Here is a 16,517-nt window from a genome sequence, read left to right as displayed (position 1 = left end):
CTTTAACCATATTCACAATGTTGTATACCATTTCATTAAATGGCTGTTACCATAATATATTTAATTATATTCTAACCATTGAACATTTTCACTTTTGAGTGAAAAAGTGAGTGTTTCATTTTTTAAGAGACATGTAGATTTGTTGGCATGTCTTTACTCCTGAATCTAGATAAAATCATTTTCTTGTTGCAGACTATCATATCTCAGAAAACACAGTGTTTGTAATATTTATCTTTTATTATTGTTTTCCCTTAAGGTGTTATTAGAACAGCTTTGCCAAACATGGACAGGGAAGTCAAAGAACAATACCAAGTCCTCATCCAAGCCAAGGATATGGGTGGACAACTAGGAGGGTTAGCCGGAACGACGATAGTCAACATCACCCTCACTGATGTCAATGACAATCCACCTCGATTCCCCAAAAGTACGTTCTTTCTATTGAGTTTAAATTGGTGCAGTTTAAAAAACAATTCTCACATTTCATTGAATGTTGCAGAAATTATAATAATTTTTCAGACACTTTTCGTCTTTAGGAAATAGAAGCCAATAGATAACAATTAAATGACTTAAGAGTTTCATTTTCCATTAGAATCATGCCCAGTACGACTTTAATATAAAATAATACAAGTCAGTAATTGAACAATGAGTCTTATGTTGTTAATTCCTGTTAAAGTAAAATATTCACGATAGGTTGGAATCTTGCTCTATTTTTTTTTACCTGAAAAAGTAATATAAATAAGAATATTCCATTTTAATTTAAGACTCGTATTTATGACAAATGTGACACCATATTATTTGCTCTATTATGCAATTTGCCTCAGAATTCTCTGCCTTCTCCTTACCTATTATATTTGAATCATTTCCATATGCTTTCATGTAAGTATCAGATGATATTCCAGTGATGCTATTTACATTACCTTGGTCTTATTTTAGTTTTGCAATAGGTGAAAATTGCTACAGTTTCTATGATAATAGAATGTTTCACACCTGTATTTTCTCTGCAACTCTGTGCTTCTTATTGAAAATGAATACTTCTCACTTGTGTTATATCTAGTTTTCTTCTACAGTATTACATTTAACACCAATCAGTACCTGTTCGATTTCTGGTGCATTTCCAAGGATTAGTTCAGTGTTCTTAAGACTTAAAATACAAAAACTGAAAGTCTCTGTCACTGGTTACACAAGGAACTTGATTAAATCCCTAGATACTCATTTGAGTGAACAGTTTATAAAACCAAAACAAAATGATTTTCCTCTTTCAATCCCAGTAGGAGAGTTTGAGTTCATCTACCAAAGTATAAAACACTGAGAATATTTAACTAAATGGATATTTTATTCCTTTAGCTGAATTCATTTTCATATTTTACTACTTTATCATTTTCTGTTAATATCATTAACATATATTTTCGTATGGAAATATTTCACTCAGTGCTCAGAAGGTCCAATGGCAAATGTCATGAGTGGCAATTAGAAGTCATCATACTTAAGCAAATGAAATGTCTGTGACAAATGGTGAGTATGTAATGTGCTATAATTAATAACACAGTCTTATGGCAACACTTTTCCTTACTTTGCTATTAAGGGAACCAGATAAAACATAAATATTAAAGAAGAAGAAAGAAATAGTGCATTTGATTCTCTAATATTTGACATTAATAAAGAATATATTCCCAACTTGAAAAGTACTGATTATTATTATTTTTATTTCTTTTATTTCTTTATTTTTACTTCTGACATGTGACAAGCTGTAGTAGCTAAATGAGGGGGATAGTTTGGGAGACTACTCTACTTTTATATAAATGGCATCACTGTGAACGTGGGCCCTTCCTGTTTTGTGTTTTGTGCATTTAAAATATGTTCCTTCTAGCAAATAGGAAGTAGCAAAGATATTCTTAGGTAGCACCAATATTCTCATTCATGAGGATTATAATGATGCTCTTCAGATGAAGGATATAAAACCCAGCCAGTGGAGGATACAATTTCTGCTGGTATGGATGAAGGGTGATTTGTAAAAAATTGGGCAGGAATCCAGAAAAATAGGCTGGGGTACAGAGAAATAAAAATATCTCCATGAAAAAGAGGCTAGATTATACTTAGGAAGCCAAGATAGTGTGCTCAGGTCCTGCTGAAACAGGACGATCACTTATAGAACTTACCCAGTGAAAAGAGAACCTGGATAAAGCAATATGTTTGCTTGGGATTTATTCAAAGTTGAATATGTAGGTCTGAAGACAACCAGCAAGGAATGTGGGGGATAAGTCCACTAGAATTTCCAGAATATTTATATATCATGTCAGGAACTTTATCTTATTCCCTATTCACAACAACAGTTCTGTATTTTCCACATTGACTGTTAAAAACAACAACAACTGAGGTGTAGGAAGGTTAAATAACTTGCTTGAGATCAGCAATTTAAGTAGAGATTTTTTTCTCAGAAGTTCAGACTCCTTCTAGTCTAACATAATGTTAAAATGAAAAGTTATTCTTTTCTTTTATATGCCCTCTAAAACCATACTTTTTAAAACACTTGCAAAAAAGTCACATGACATGTGTTGAATTGTCACCATTCCTGCACAGAGAAACAAGAGGGCAAAAGAAATATACTGAACAGGTCACCATGATAAAATTATTTTCTACTTGTATTACATGCATTTTTGAACTATAGTCTCAAAGTATAATGGGTGAGAGATATTTTTGAATCATGAGAAAGAAAAGGGTTTTCAGATTTTGCATGAATAAGAAATTAATCCCCTTGAAATTTTACATGTCATTGTGGCAAGCCCCTTTTACTGTATTGTCATTTCGAATTACATCCTTGAGAGGAAAAGACAGAATACAGGTCTAAACAGAAAAGCCATTTATTTAGAAGTCAATGCTCTTTTTGCAAGAATATTTCTCATGTGCAGCAATTAAGCTGCAAGTGTGACATAACATTACAAACTGAAATGATAATCTTTTCAACCTTAAGAGTAAAATATATATATATGCATATATATATATATATTCTATACATAAATAACTTAAAAGAAAATCCCTACAACTAGCTGCATTTATTCATGACTGATAAGCAATTATTCTGAAAAAAAAAGGAACAACAACTTCATTCAGATGAATTTCATGAGCTACAATTTCTCATTGTTTAAAAATTTCAGAAGATAATTTCTTAAAATTTAATCATAATTTGTTTGGGCTTTGTGTGTGTACGTATGCATATGTGACACTGTTAAGTACCCATTTCCATTCAATTCCTTCTCTAAATCTGTTAGAGGTGAAAAAAAAGATGGAATGACACACGCATTTGTATCATGCATGTGTAAGCAGTTTGCTGTTTTATTGTTGAAAAATACATGGTTCCTGAGATATCAGAACTTCCTGCCAATATGATATGATGATGATGACAATGATATTGACTAGTAAATTAGTGTGTGTCATGTACTGTGCACAGTGATTTGCATATATATTCCCTTCTTACTTTTATAATGACTTTATAGTATTTTCTCAATTTTAGAAATAAAGTAGCAAGGCACATTGTTAAGAAAAGTTGCTATAAGTTAAGTTTTTAAAAGTTATATGGGGCGCCTGGGTGGCGCAGTCGGTTAAGCGTCCGACTTCAGCCAGGTCACAATCTCGCGGTCCGGGAGTTCGAGCCCTGCGTCAGGCTCTGGGCTGATGGCTCAGAGCCTGGAGCCTGTTTCCGATTCTGTGTCTACCTCTCTCTCTGCCCCTCCCCCGTTCATGCTCTGTCTCTCTCTGTCCCAAAAATAAATAAACGTTGAAAAAAAATTAAAAAAAAAAGTTATAAACTTGTTCAAGATTATGCAGCCACTAGGTGAGAGAACCAAAACTTCATCTTACGTAGTGACTTCAGGTCTCTCGTTTACAATCTCCCTCTTGAAAGACAATTTGCCTTTGATACCTGTGTGTGATTTAAAATGTCCTATAGATAACCTAGAAAACTATCCAAAACAAATATGGAAATGGAAATCATACCTGACATGTTAAAAGAGCTGTACCTGTAGTCGTATAAAGACAAAATATTTTCTTTGCAAAATCGTTTCCATATACTTATAAAACTACCATCTACCATAACCAAGAATATCTGCAAAAGATCTGTATCTGTTAAAATAATCTACAGGAAAATGCTGATGGTTTCCATTACTTGAATTTTAAATGACAAAACCATCTAACAAGCTGATCTAAATAATACATTATGAGATCAAATCAATTAAGTGATGTGGTTAATTCACATTAGGCAAAATATTCATGCTTCTCCCACTTGGTCTCTTTCTTCTGTATCATAATTTTGTAATGAATGTGAGATCAACCTTAGTGAAATAAAGCAGTCCATACAGAACATTGGATGAAAGAGATACTTCATTTATAGGAAATGTAAAGAGGTATTTCTTCTTCTTTCTTTTGAGTAAGAGAACTCTGTAAGGTAAATAAGTTCAAATGTAGAAAATAGGACATTAATAATTGTTCTAAGAAAAATTCTTAAAAGTAGGTAAAACTATTTTAAAGAAATTCTATTTTAATAAGATACCTACCAAACATGTTTATATTGACTGTTGATAGCTATAAGTATTTTGATTTGGATAATAGTGAATAAAACATTATTTGAATAATAATTACTATATAAAATATATAGTTGTATCCATATATATAGTTAGTTAATTTAATGAATAAGATATTTGCAAATACTAGACTTCACCCAGGAAAAGTTGTTATTGTCCTCAAATTAACAAAAAACAATGTAAGTAAAATTAAAGTATTAAATACATCAGCCAAAATGTCTACTGCACAATGAATAATGTTTGATCTTGTTTACATGAACTATAAGACAATGACTACAGATCTATGGATAAATAATATGTATATATATTTCTATTATACATTCATGATATAGAAAGGCTATAGACTGCCAAGGTCAGTTATGAGTTATTAAAAAAAATGCTGATAACTATACATTTATTTAGTTTAAAATACTTATGTTCAGTTAAAATACATTTCATCTTTTCATCCTGTTATTACTTTTCTGGCATCCAAATTAAGACTGTTTCTTTTATTATTTTGAAATGTATAATATAAGATTGTTTATTGTTAAATACATGTTTATTACAATATGTAATTTATAAAGATTTTCATTAGAATCAACATAAACCCAATTATAACCAGTTGGGGGAACAAAATCTATTTCTCTTTACCATTTAGCATCCTTAACTTGGAAAACTGTAAGCTTCTAGAGTGAAATTTTCTTGTTAAAAATTTAATAAGCCTTTAAAAATAAAGGGCTAAAAGCTAATTGAATTTTGACAGTTAACTCAGATCCAGCCATAGAAAATATACCTTTACATTCTTCCAGGTTTCCAAGGGGATTGTCATGGGGCTGAATGAGGTAAATCAAACATATACATTCTATGATTTAAGTTTATTTATGCAAATAATATACAATCTGAAAGTATACATGTATACAATATGACAGTTCATGACTTTGTGTGTATTTTGTAGACATCAATTTTTATAGAACTATCTAAATCAGATAGGTAGATAGAAAGATAGGTAGATAGAAAGATAGATAGATGATAGATAGATAGATAGATAGATAGAATCTCAGAATCATTAAGTAACACCACAGAGAAAATATTTCCTGGCCTTTGAGTGCAGAAAAGGCCTTCTGCTGCCCAGTGTGTGTGTGAATATGGAAACATTGAGGAACACTTCATTGTTTTCACAACCCACCCTGTCACTGCCAGACATGAATTGTATAGAACTCTCACATCCCAACTTATGTGGAGACTCCGACAACTGGCCCACTTCCTACCTGCAGGTCAAGTGCAAATAATGGATAACACCATAGCATGTTCCTAAGTTTTCTCTGTAAAGGTGAAACAAAGGCCAAATTTCTGCTTTTAGCACTATCTCCAATATGTTATCTTAGGTGCAGGAATGGGAAAGAGAAATTGGTGACAAGTACTCTGAAAAATGTACTGGAAGAAGCATGGTCAAAATAATGGGTCTTATGTGAAATCCACTGCTTAAATGAGGATAACGTCAGCCTCTTTCCAATATTTGGGATTGAGAGGGTGGTTGGGTCAGTTTGGTTTGCAAGGTTAACAGTATTATAACATATTATTTAGTACAGAAGCTTTCACTATAAATACAAGTTGAGGCTTCTTGAAAACAGGTGAAGGATTTAAATAGTAATACAAGAAAGCAACAATATATTAATGGGTGGACATAAAGTCATGTTTGTTTATGTTTCTCAAATTTAGTACTGGTGCTGATTCAGTATCAATGTTAGAACATGTTTTAATTCCCACAATTGAATTTTTACTAATATTTAAGTAATTTCAACTAGATAACACTTTTAGAGCATTTTCTGACAAAAATTTTCCCTAGTCTAGGGCTCTAAGGGGCTTGTTTATTTCCCAGAGGCCTCTACAGTAAGAAGAAAATGTAAATTTCAGAAGTAATGTTTTATATATTATTCATATTTAATCAAAAATTATGTAGATGCTATCTATAAATACATGACTTTTTATATCAGTACCTCCCAAAGATATGAATGCAGATTGAAAAATAGACAAATAGGTCTTTGGTATTGTGGGATGCATAATATGTGACAGTTATATATTACCCATATTCCTCATTTATGTATGTAGACATGTTTTTATATGTGTATCTCTGCATGTGGATATGTGCGTGTGTGTGTGTGTAGAACTCCTCACTTGGGGGGGGATATTTAAAAAGCATAAAATAAAGAAATTGTAAATCTAAGAGTTTGGAAATATTACACAAAGAACTTTTATTACCTGGGTCTCATAAAAATTGTAGGCATGAGTGATAAAAATAGTCATCATATTTGATGGCTCTATTTCTATTTTTGAAAATCAAGCTAAGCTATAATAAAACTAGCTTTTTACTTAAGTGGAACAAACACTTCTACTTTAATTCCCAAATGACTCCTTTGTCTACTTCAATAAAAACAAGCAAGAGAGAACTATTTCCTGACGATAAGGCATGCAAATGATGACTTGAGTTGTATTCACCACAGTGCTCCCAATAGTTCTTAAATCTTATTTGCCCTAACAATCCCTTGAGATCCTTTGTCCCTGTGATGGAAGTTCTGTTTCAAGTGACATAGCTTGGACCCAGATATCTGAATTTCAAACAAGTAATCTGGTAGATTCTAAATCATCTAGAGTGAATAATTTGAAAATCACTGGTTTACTGTGATGAAACAATTTAGAAGGCATTTTCTTTCTTGCTTTTTAAATATGTTTTAGTGTTTATTTTTGCAAGAGAGGGAGAGACAGAGTTCGAGCAGGGGAGAGGCAGAAAGAGAGGGAGACAACAGAATCAGAAGCAGGCTCCAGGCTCTGAGATGTCAGCACATGGCTTGAACTCATGAACTGTGAGATCATGACCTCAGCCGAAGTCGGACACCTAACCAACTGAGCCACCCAGGCACCCCTAGAAGGCATTTTCATTATTCCTTAAATAGAGGTAATGAGTTAACTTTTGTATATCGTTAGAGTTATTTTTATCCATACAAGATTCTATTCCTACAAGCATATTTAGGTAAAATCTGAATATTAAAATTTATTCATTTTACACTATTTTGAAAAGCTTTGTGTTTTTGTTTGTTTTTGTCTTTTACAATTAAACACTCATATACAGTTACACATCTTGCTTAAAAGTATTCCAAAGAGCCTACAGATGTCAGATATGGATGCTTAGAGGCTAACACAGAGCTGAATCCCTTTGAATGCAAGCTCAGGGAGTGAATGCAAGCTCCAGCTTCTCCAATGAGAAGGGAATAGTTTCACTAGACTCCAGGTAGGCAGATGTAAGCAAACAAAAAATAGTTACCACAATTTTAAAATAATTTGTCATCGCTATTACTGTCACATTAGTATCACATTATGCTTTGTTAATGAAAGCATGAATCTTTTTTTAAGTGATGCTGAAGGTTTTGCTGACTTATTTGGTCCTTTTCACTATGTGGCAAAGGGCACAAGATTGCAGCCTGGTTGCTCCATGGCCCCGCTGCCTGATTTGCAAAAGAACTAAGCTTTTGAGCTACAACTTCTGTAGGTCTTTAAGAAATCTGACTTTTAGTTTTAAATTATTATGTGAACCATAGTAAATAATGTTTAAAACTGAAATGGTATTAAAGATACCGTGCTTAATCTTACCAATGTTATTAACAATATCTAAAGACCATGGGACTTACAAATATTTAAAATATTTGTCAGTATTCATCTGTGCACTTTGTAGCTCACCTAAGAGTCCTTTTTTTTTTTTTTTAATTCAAATCCTGGAGAAGTGGCTTGGATGTTTTGGCATCATATAATCCACAATTCAGATGTGAGCTTTTACCTATGATGTAATAAAACTCTTAGGTTCTGAAACAGACAAGTCAGGTAATGAGCAAGTTCTCCCATTTCCACGTTCCAGCCCTCCCGCAATAGGAGAAAAATTCCTTTTGTGACATTTCCTGTCAGTCAGAGCAAGTAAATAGATGCCAGCAACCGAATTTATCAGATTTAAGTAATGAGAAAACCCCTAAGTCTCTGGGTGCAAAGCATACCTATCTGTTATTTCCTTGTTAAATCTTCAAATTCACAAGTCCTCAGTTTGCCTTTCTGCATTTTCCTGCCCAGGCTGCATCGGCCAGTTCCAAGACTTTTTCCAGGTGGTACAGTTGTATTACTCTTTATGGCCTATGGTGATGATTTTACTGTGGACAGCAGCTAATCCTTATTGCACATGTACTATGTAAAGTACATTAAAGCTGCATATTAACTTCTTTAATCCTTATGAATAGGTTTTGTTTATTTACACACATTTAAAAGAAGAAACTGAAAGAAAAAGAGATGGAAAGAGGTGGGGCCAGGTACTTCGTAGTTACATGTGCAATGCAGCAGAACACAATTGGGCACCATATTAAAGCTGTAATTTTTAAATATGAATATTTATGAAAATATAGATCACTGCTTCCTACACCAGAACCACCGAGTAAAAGTGAGAGCCCCTGAATGTGAACATGGGGCATTCTATCTACTTCTCCACTAATCAAACTGAAAAGACATTCTCTCCAAGACTGAGAGTATTTTTTATGTTTATAAGATTTGTAGAATAGAGAGAGCCAAGGCTTTGGGAAGGGTACTGATGGAAAGCTTATTTTCACCATTAAGTCACTGGGGCCTGAATAGCTAAATAAACTCTCACTATCTCATGTTTTTACAGCATCAAATTAAGATAATAAATAGGGGGACCATATATTGTGGTTTGCCTGAGACAGCTCCAGTTTTCACATGTGGTCTCGAATTAATTACAAATAGTGATTGCTTTTGCTCTCAAAAGTGGTTCTGTTTGGATAGTAAATTAAGTAGGCATCTTAATAATAATAGAGCTTCTGGGAGGATTAAGTAAAATAATGCAATTGAAGTATCCAACAGTGAGTGTTTTTTTCCTCCTCCTCTCCTCCCTCCCACATTTTCCTTCCTCCCTCTTTTCAACCTTATCCCCATTCCTTCTTTGTATCTGTCTCTTCAACTAGAGTATAGTCTCATTTTATACCATTTCTTTGTGTCTGTTGCTTCTCCTTTATCAGAATTTCCCATTAATGTATGATCAAACATGAATTGAGAAAAGTAGCTCAAGAAATAGCTCATGCCTGTATTGTAGCTGAATTTACCACCAGGAAAAAAAAAATTCTTAGGACTGATTGTATAACTTTTATATACATGAAAAAATCAATTTCAAGATTTCTAACTCCACGGAAATATTTAGGAAGTGAATATAAAATTCTATCACCAAAATAGTGTTATCTTTACTCATGAACATGTATAATGAATATTTTGATTTAAATACAATTTTCTGATTTCATTATACTTTTTAACCCAGAGAAAACACAGTGGCAGGATTATTAAATTAAAACTAACTTATGACATCTCCAGTTGCTTAATACTTACCCCCTCAAGCTTTTAATACACAGATTTTTAACACTGGTGATAATTTTTAATTTCTAATGTGAAACATTCTAAATTCAACATTTATTTCACATGGTTTAAATTTCTCTTTTTCATGTGTGCCTCTCATTGGTCTTAACATTTATATAGGCAAAGAAATCGAACTTCTTCAGTATTTCTTTATGAGAGTGGAACAGAATATAGGCAATAACCACTGACACCAAACATTTTGTACATAAGAAACCTAGTTTGTTAACAAATATCGACACAATTAATTATAGTATTTAATGAATGTTTAATTGATTGCTAGTTTTATTGAAGTGTAAGTGCAAAAAAGGCTATATCTTTTTTGTGTGTCGGTACAAAAAGGATAAAAAAATTTAACGACTTCCCTCAAGCAGCTCTGTGTATAATGGGGAGATTAAGTTAATGGACAATTATACTACTTGAAATAAAATAAATGATAGACTTATGCACACAATGACACATAAATGTATAAGATGGGTATCCAGATCATTAGAGAATAGATTTGAGAGGATTTTGAAGGAAATAATATCCACATTAATTTCTGAAACCCACAGTAAGAATTAGCCCGTGGGAGAGCAAATGTTCGCCAAAATATTTAGATGATGCAAAAACATCATGTTTTATTTAAAGGATTTTTTGTATAGAATTATGGGAAAAAATGAAAGTGAGAGGGCAAGAAAATGTTTCATCAAAAATGGCTTTAAGCTGCCCTTGAAAGAATGAGGAATATATTTTTTAAATGTTTATTTATTTTTGAGAGAGAGAGAGAGAGACCGCGCAAGTGTGAGCAGGGCAGAGAGTGAGAGGGAGACAAAGAATCCGAAGCCAATTCCAGGCTCTGAGCTGTTAGCATGAGGCTTGAACTCACAAAACTGTGAGCTCATGACCTGAGCTGAAGTCAGTTGCTTAACCGACTGAGTCACCCAGGAGCCCCAGGAATAGAATTTATACATATAAAGAAGAGGAGTAGCAGGGCAGTGAAACAATTTAGGCATAAGCAGCAAAATAGGGAAGACATAAGAAGTGTTCAAATAATAAAATACATGCGTACAGAAAATTTTAAAACATTGTCTATAAATATGATGCATGAATATGTGATGAATATTCATAAATAATATTTGTAGTTCAATGAATTGGATGCTTTGCAAGAATTAGTTTTGCCTAAAAAAAATGTTATAAAGGAAGAAACTTTATCAAATTTCTCTTCTCCAGACTACTCTCATAATGTTTCCAAAAAAATTCTTTGGAGAAATCAAATATTTGAGTAAATAATACTCACAGATGAATTTAGATTCCAAACATTTTTTCCGAAGCTTAGATAATAAGGTGTCATATTTATTAATAATTTTTAATACAAACTCTAGTGTTGCTTATTTTTGTGAAATCAGTGGCTAATATCACTGACAATTATCTATGTGCCATATTTTGTTAGATGGAACAGAAATTACATAAGACAAAGACAAGAGCAAGGTTTACATATTTAATGGAGGTTTGAAGGGAATATTAAATGTACTCCATAGACATGAATGAACAATGGAAAGTTACTGATGCACTTGAAATGTTGTGAACTCTTGCCAAGATCTCCATCATGTTTACTATTATGTAATAGGGATAGTGGTTATATAAATCATATATATTAAAAATACATATTTTTGAGAATCAGAAGCACTTTTAATTCTGGCAATCATTAAGTAATACAAATGGATTCTGTTTCACAGTTCATTTGGAATTAGCTTGGTTGGGATTTCCAATGCAATCTCTTGAAAAAAAATGATGTTATAAAGAGCAATTCATTTTGCAAGGAAATACAGATATGCGTTAATTGGATCTATAATTTAGCAGAACTATAGTATTAAACATAATGCCTCCTTGAAAAATTTTGTAGTGGAAAGCTGGGAGCTATGTAATAAGGGAGGGATTATTGGAAGAACAGAAAGAGATGGAATAAATGTCCTTTTCTTTCTTGGGTATGGAAGTAAAAGTAATTTTAATTTTAGAGCAGCATCCCTTCCTAAGAACCATCTTACATCTAATACATGCTCTTGTCTCTCTGTCTTCATTGATTTTGCTCTCTAAGCATTGAAAAAGGAAACGTTCCTTAAGTCTATCCAACTCCAATCGACCCTTAATTGGGATTTGCATTCATCAGTCTTCCTGAAATTAAGAATAATTTGAATTATTTGCATTTTAAAAGAATTTATTTGTTAATCCAATATTGTCTCTGTTTGAATGACATTCAGGCAGTAAAATCAGGTGAAGTTTAAATCAGAGATGCCACTTGATTGGTTCATCTCATGTACCTCAATTTCTTCATTGGTAGAGTGGTATGCTGGAGCTCGCTCTACTGATCTTCAAGCCAATTGTGCACACCTCCCATCTCTATTCAGTGATGTCACATTGGCTTGAAAGCAGGGATGCTGGGAGTTCTTTCACCCCAGAAACTGAGAAACACTGAAAAATTTGAGCTTACCCATATCTGTTCTCCCTCCCTACTTTGATCCAATTGTCAAACATTTACTAGAACGTCACTGACTGGGAATCATCATAATAGTATCTGTCTCATACTCTTAATATGAGGATAAAATTAGTTATAATGGGAAAGTGCTTAGAAAAGTACCTGAGAATAGGAATCACTATGCAAATAATTCCTTTGATAGTGACGATGGTGATGATGATGCTGGCGATGGAGATGATGTGGTCTATTCTACTTAGAGTATCTCTTTTTAAAAAGTTCTCTCTTTCCGTCATATTGACACTCATAGATTTTCTAGAAGTTCATATATGTCCTTGCAACAGTCTTCTCAATGATAAAAGAAATGGAGTTTCTAGATAAAAGTGATATAAATGATCCTATTCATGCAGTGCAGCACAGAAAATAGAGTGCACGTGGGGGATGGCAGGCAGAATAGTCACAAGAAAGCCAGTTAGATAACTGGAGTGACACAAGACGAGTAGTGTGAGTCAGTTAATCTGTGATGGTGGTACTGATGGCAGTTGTGAAAAATGGGAATATGTGGCTACGTTCGAATGATTTTAGGAGCTAAAATTTCAGTGATATCAATGAATTATTGGGGTTTAATAAGAAGAGGCAGGGGGACACCTCAGTTGAAATTGGATAGAAGGGTGAAAGAATGCTTACTGATATAAGAGGCTAATATTGAAGTTTCCACTGGGAGCTAAGCTACAATGGATACCACATGACCAAGTATGGTCCCAGAAACAAAATACAGAATTTACAATAGAAAGTCAGGATGCATTTAAGATTCTTGAAGCCCTCAATCACAGCGAGGCTATTGTTGTGCTTTTAAAATACTATAGAGTGTGGAGTGGAGGGAGAGTTTTGTACTGAGGATTTCTTTGCATAAAACCCCTCGCAGTTTCCATCTAATGAAAATAAGAGTGGAGCTACCCTTCCCTTGCCTCTCAGGTCTTGTGTGGGGAGCCTTCCTTCATGAAGAGCCAATGATAAAATCCAGTATATTTTCCCATATTATTTCAGAAAATGGGCAAAATCGAGGGTCTGAGGCTTGCCTTATGCTTAGGAACGTGAAAGTATCTTCAGAAAGCAGATACTGGAATAAGGCTTTGTCTGGGAGAGTAGTTACATGACAACAAAAGGAGGGGTTAGTTGTGGAAGCTGAATGTCCAAACCAGAGTCCTTTTAAGTTCTGCCACAGAGATTTTCCTTGAAGTGAGAATCTGTGTGTGAAATGGATTGTTTGGAGATCCAGAGCCTAAGGGGAATGTTACATCAAAGCAGAGGCAATGCCTTTGTCTTGGGTATATAGTGGGAGAAGCTCTCAAGAACTCCCAAAAGAGCCATTAGAGTCATTACCTTTAATCCCAGAGAAGCAAAACCTATCTATTCAAGTGAAAACAGCACCCCCCCCCAAAAAAAAACTAGCTTTGTTGCCTCTTATGAGGTAAAAACACTTTTGCAAAGTGGATGATGAGACAGAGGGAAGCCTGCCACACCATTCATATCCCCAAACAAAGTCCCATCCGTTGCTGGCCCAGGTGCCCTTGTCGGCAGGGAGGCAGACGAGAGAACTCTAAATTTTGTATAAGGATTGATGTAATAATTAATAATTAATAAGTTGAGAATTTCTCATTTCCAAATCTAAAATTTGTGAGATAAAGTGAACATAGGACTATCTATTATTTAGAGTTGAGCAGAAACATCATTGATTCACCATAGTCTCATCCAAGAAAAGAGAAAGCTTACCCTCGCTGAATAAGGTCTAAAGGAGCAGTGGAAGACAAAGAAAGGAAACACGTTTGGGTTTTTTTTTTAATGTTTTTTTTTAATTTATTTTTTGAGAGAGAGAGGTAGAGCACAAGTGGGGGTGGGGCAGAGAGACATGGAGACAGAATCCTAAGTGGGCTCTAAGCTCTGAGCTGTCAGCACAGAGCCTGACATGGTACTTGAACTCAGGAACCGTGAGGTCTTGACCTGAGCTGAGGTCTAACGCTTAACTGAGCCACTCAGGTGCCTGGAAACATGTTTTTATTAAATGATGCATATTATGCCTTTTCAGACCAGCAGTAATACTGATGTGGGATTGTTTGAAGGTTCAGGAAGCTGAACTGTCTCCTATGTGATGTGAGTTCATTTTTTTTTCCCCTGTAAAATAGGAGACAGGGTCACCAACTAAGTTGGTCTTCAACTCACGTCAGTTCATCTTACTTTACAATGGTGTGAATGAGATATATATTTAGTAGGAACCGTAGTTTGAATTTTGAAATGTGATCTTTTCCCAGGCTAGCTGTATGTGGTATGATATTCACCTGTGATGCTGAACAGAGGCAGTGAGCCACAGCTTCCAGTCAGTCATGCGATCATGAGGGTAAACAACTGATAATACAGTATTCATAAATTACGTGACATGGGCAGCACTTTGTTACAAAATAGGCTTTCGGTTAGGTGATGTGGCCCAAATGTAGTCTACTGTCAGTGTTCTGAGCATATTTGAGGTAGGAGAGACTAAGCGATGATGTTCAGTAGGTTAGGTGTATTAAATGCCTTTTCAACTTACGATGTTTTCAGTTTATGATGGGTTCATTGGGACAAAACCCCATTATAAGTTGAGGAAAACCTGTAGGAAAAAAGTTAAAAAAAAAAGGTAAAAAAAAAGTCGGTAGTAAAGATTTGTGGAGAATAAATCAGTGTAAAATAGAGGTCATAGCAAATGGTGGTAAGTTACCTTTGCAAATCTGTATGCTTTACAGCCAATCTGGAAAGTGCATTTGAGGTTAGTGATGAAAATTTATAATGATATCTAGCTGACTGCTTCTTTTTGGTTTTCCTCAGTCAGTCGCACCTCCTTCTTGAGAAAGAGGGTAATTATCATTATCAAGGGTTGAGTTTGACCAGACTGCAGCAACAACATGGACAAGATATATAGGCCATAGGTTAATATGATAATGAAACAACAAAACATGTTTTAGTTGAATGAGGAAAAAGATCAACAGAAAAATGATAATGAATTAGTGGGTGTAGAGAGATCAATATATTGATATTAACTAAAGGTAAAGTTATTTATATTTGATATTAAAATTGATGTTTACTGTCTCTATATCAGTATATGTTATATAAATAAGCCATAGTGGTAGTAACTGAACAAGCAAAATAGAAGGGCAGAAGATTATGATAATTATTGGCTGTGTCATATAATTTCTACTATTTGGAATGTTTTCTAATAGCTTACCTCACAAATCCAACATCAGCCAGTTGACTTGCTCAGGTTCTTAGCTTAAACGTCAGAAAAAGTGAGCAGAATTGCATAACTTTCCCTTAAAGCACTGATGTTACTTAGCAATTTTACTTCATTTGTATACTTGTTTAATTCGTATCTACCTCCCCAACCAGGTCATTAATGCCATTAGGATAAACATAGTTTGTTCTGTATTTTTTGTTTTATTTGTTGTTTCTTTATCATTCCATTGAGGAAGCTACTAAATGTTGCAGTTGATTCACTCATCAAAAATCCGAGTTACTGGACGACTTAACTAATCTACCACCCAAAGGAAATTTAGAAGGGACAATTCAATAATTAGCCCTAAATTTTTGTGCTGTGTATGGCTGCTCAGAGCTAGAAAGTTTGGAATGAATTTCTCATATCTCTGAGAAAAGAAATGTTTCTATTATTAAATAGAATTGATAACATTTCATAAAACTTATAAATCCATTAATATATTGTATATTGGGTCTATGGCAATTCATACTCATGGGTACAACTAATGAAAGTCTAGACTAGGCAATTATAACTTTTGTAAAAAGATGAAGTAATTTGGCCAATACAGTAAAGTTCTTGATTCCAGATACTTGAACAAATTCCAAAAATTTGTTCATCCCAGACCCATCCTAAGAATGAGCAGGACTAAATGTCTCTGTCACTACTGAGAGCTTCCACTTACTGTATGCTTAGTATGCTTGACTAAAATCTAGTTGGAATCCAACTTTGGTATCAGGATGTTTTTTTCTTGCAGACTATATTTCCGTTACTTTAATTT

General features: G+C 34.0%; 1 protein-coding gene across 1 annotated transcript in view; it reads left to right on the top strand.

Annotated features, from left to right (window-relative positions):
- CDH12 (cadherin 12) overlaps positions 1 to 16,517 on the top strand; it is a 1,058,455-nt gene that overhangs the window by 975,476 nt on the left and 66,462 nt on the right. The window contains exon 7 of the mRNA XM_040492478.1: positions 257 to 424. Coding sequence (XP_040348412.1) covers positions 257 to 424 — 168 coding nt within the window. The remainder of the gene's footprint in view (positions 1 to 256; positions 425 to 16,517) is intronic.

The sequence above is a fragment of the Herpailurus yagouaroundi genome, unplaced genomic scaffold, assembly GCF_014898765.1.
Source record: "Herpailurus yagouaroundi ecotype Mexico unplaced genomic scaffold, PumYag 29, whole genome shotgun sequence".
Classification (NCBI taxonomy): Eukaryota; Metazoa; Chordata; class Mammalia; order Carnivora; family Felidae; genus Herpailurus; species Herpailurus yagouaroundi.
The sequence above is the reverse complement of the archived record's forward strand: the minus strand, read 5'-3'. Positions and strand labels throughout refer to the sequence as shown.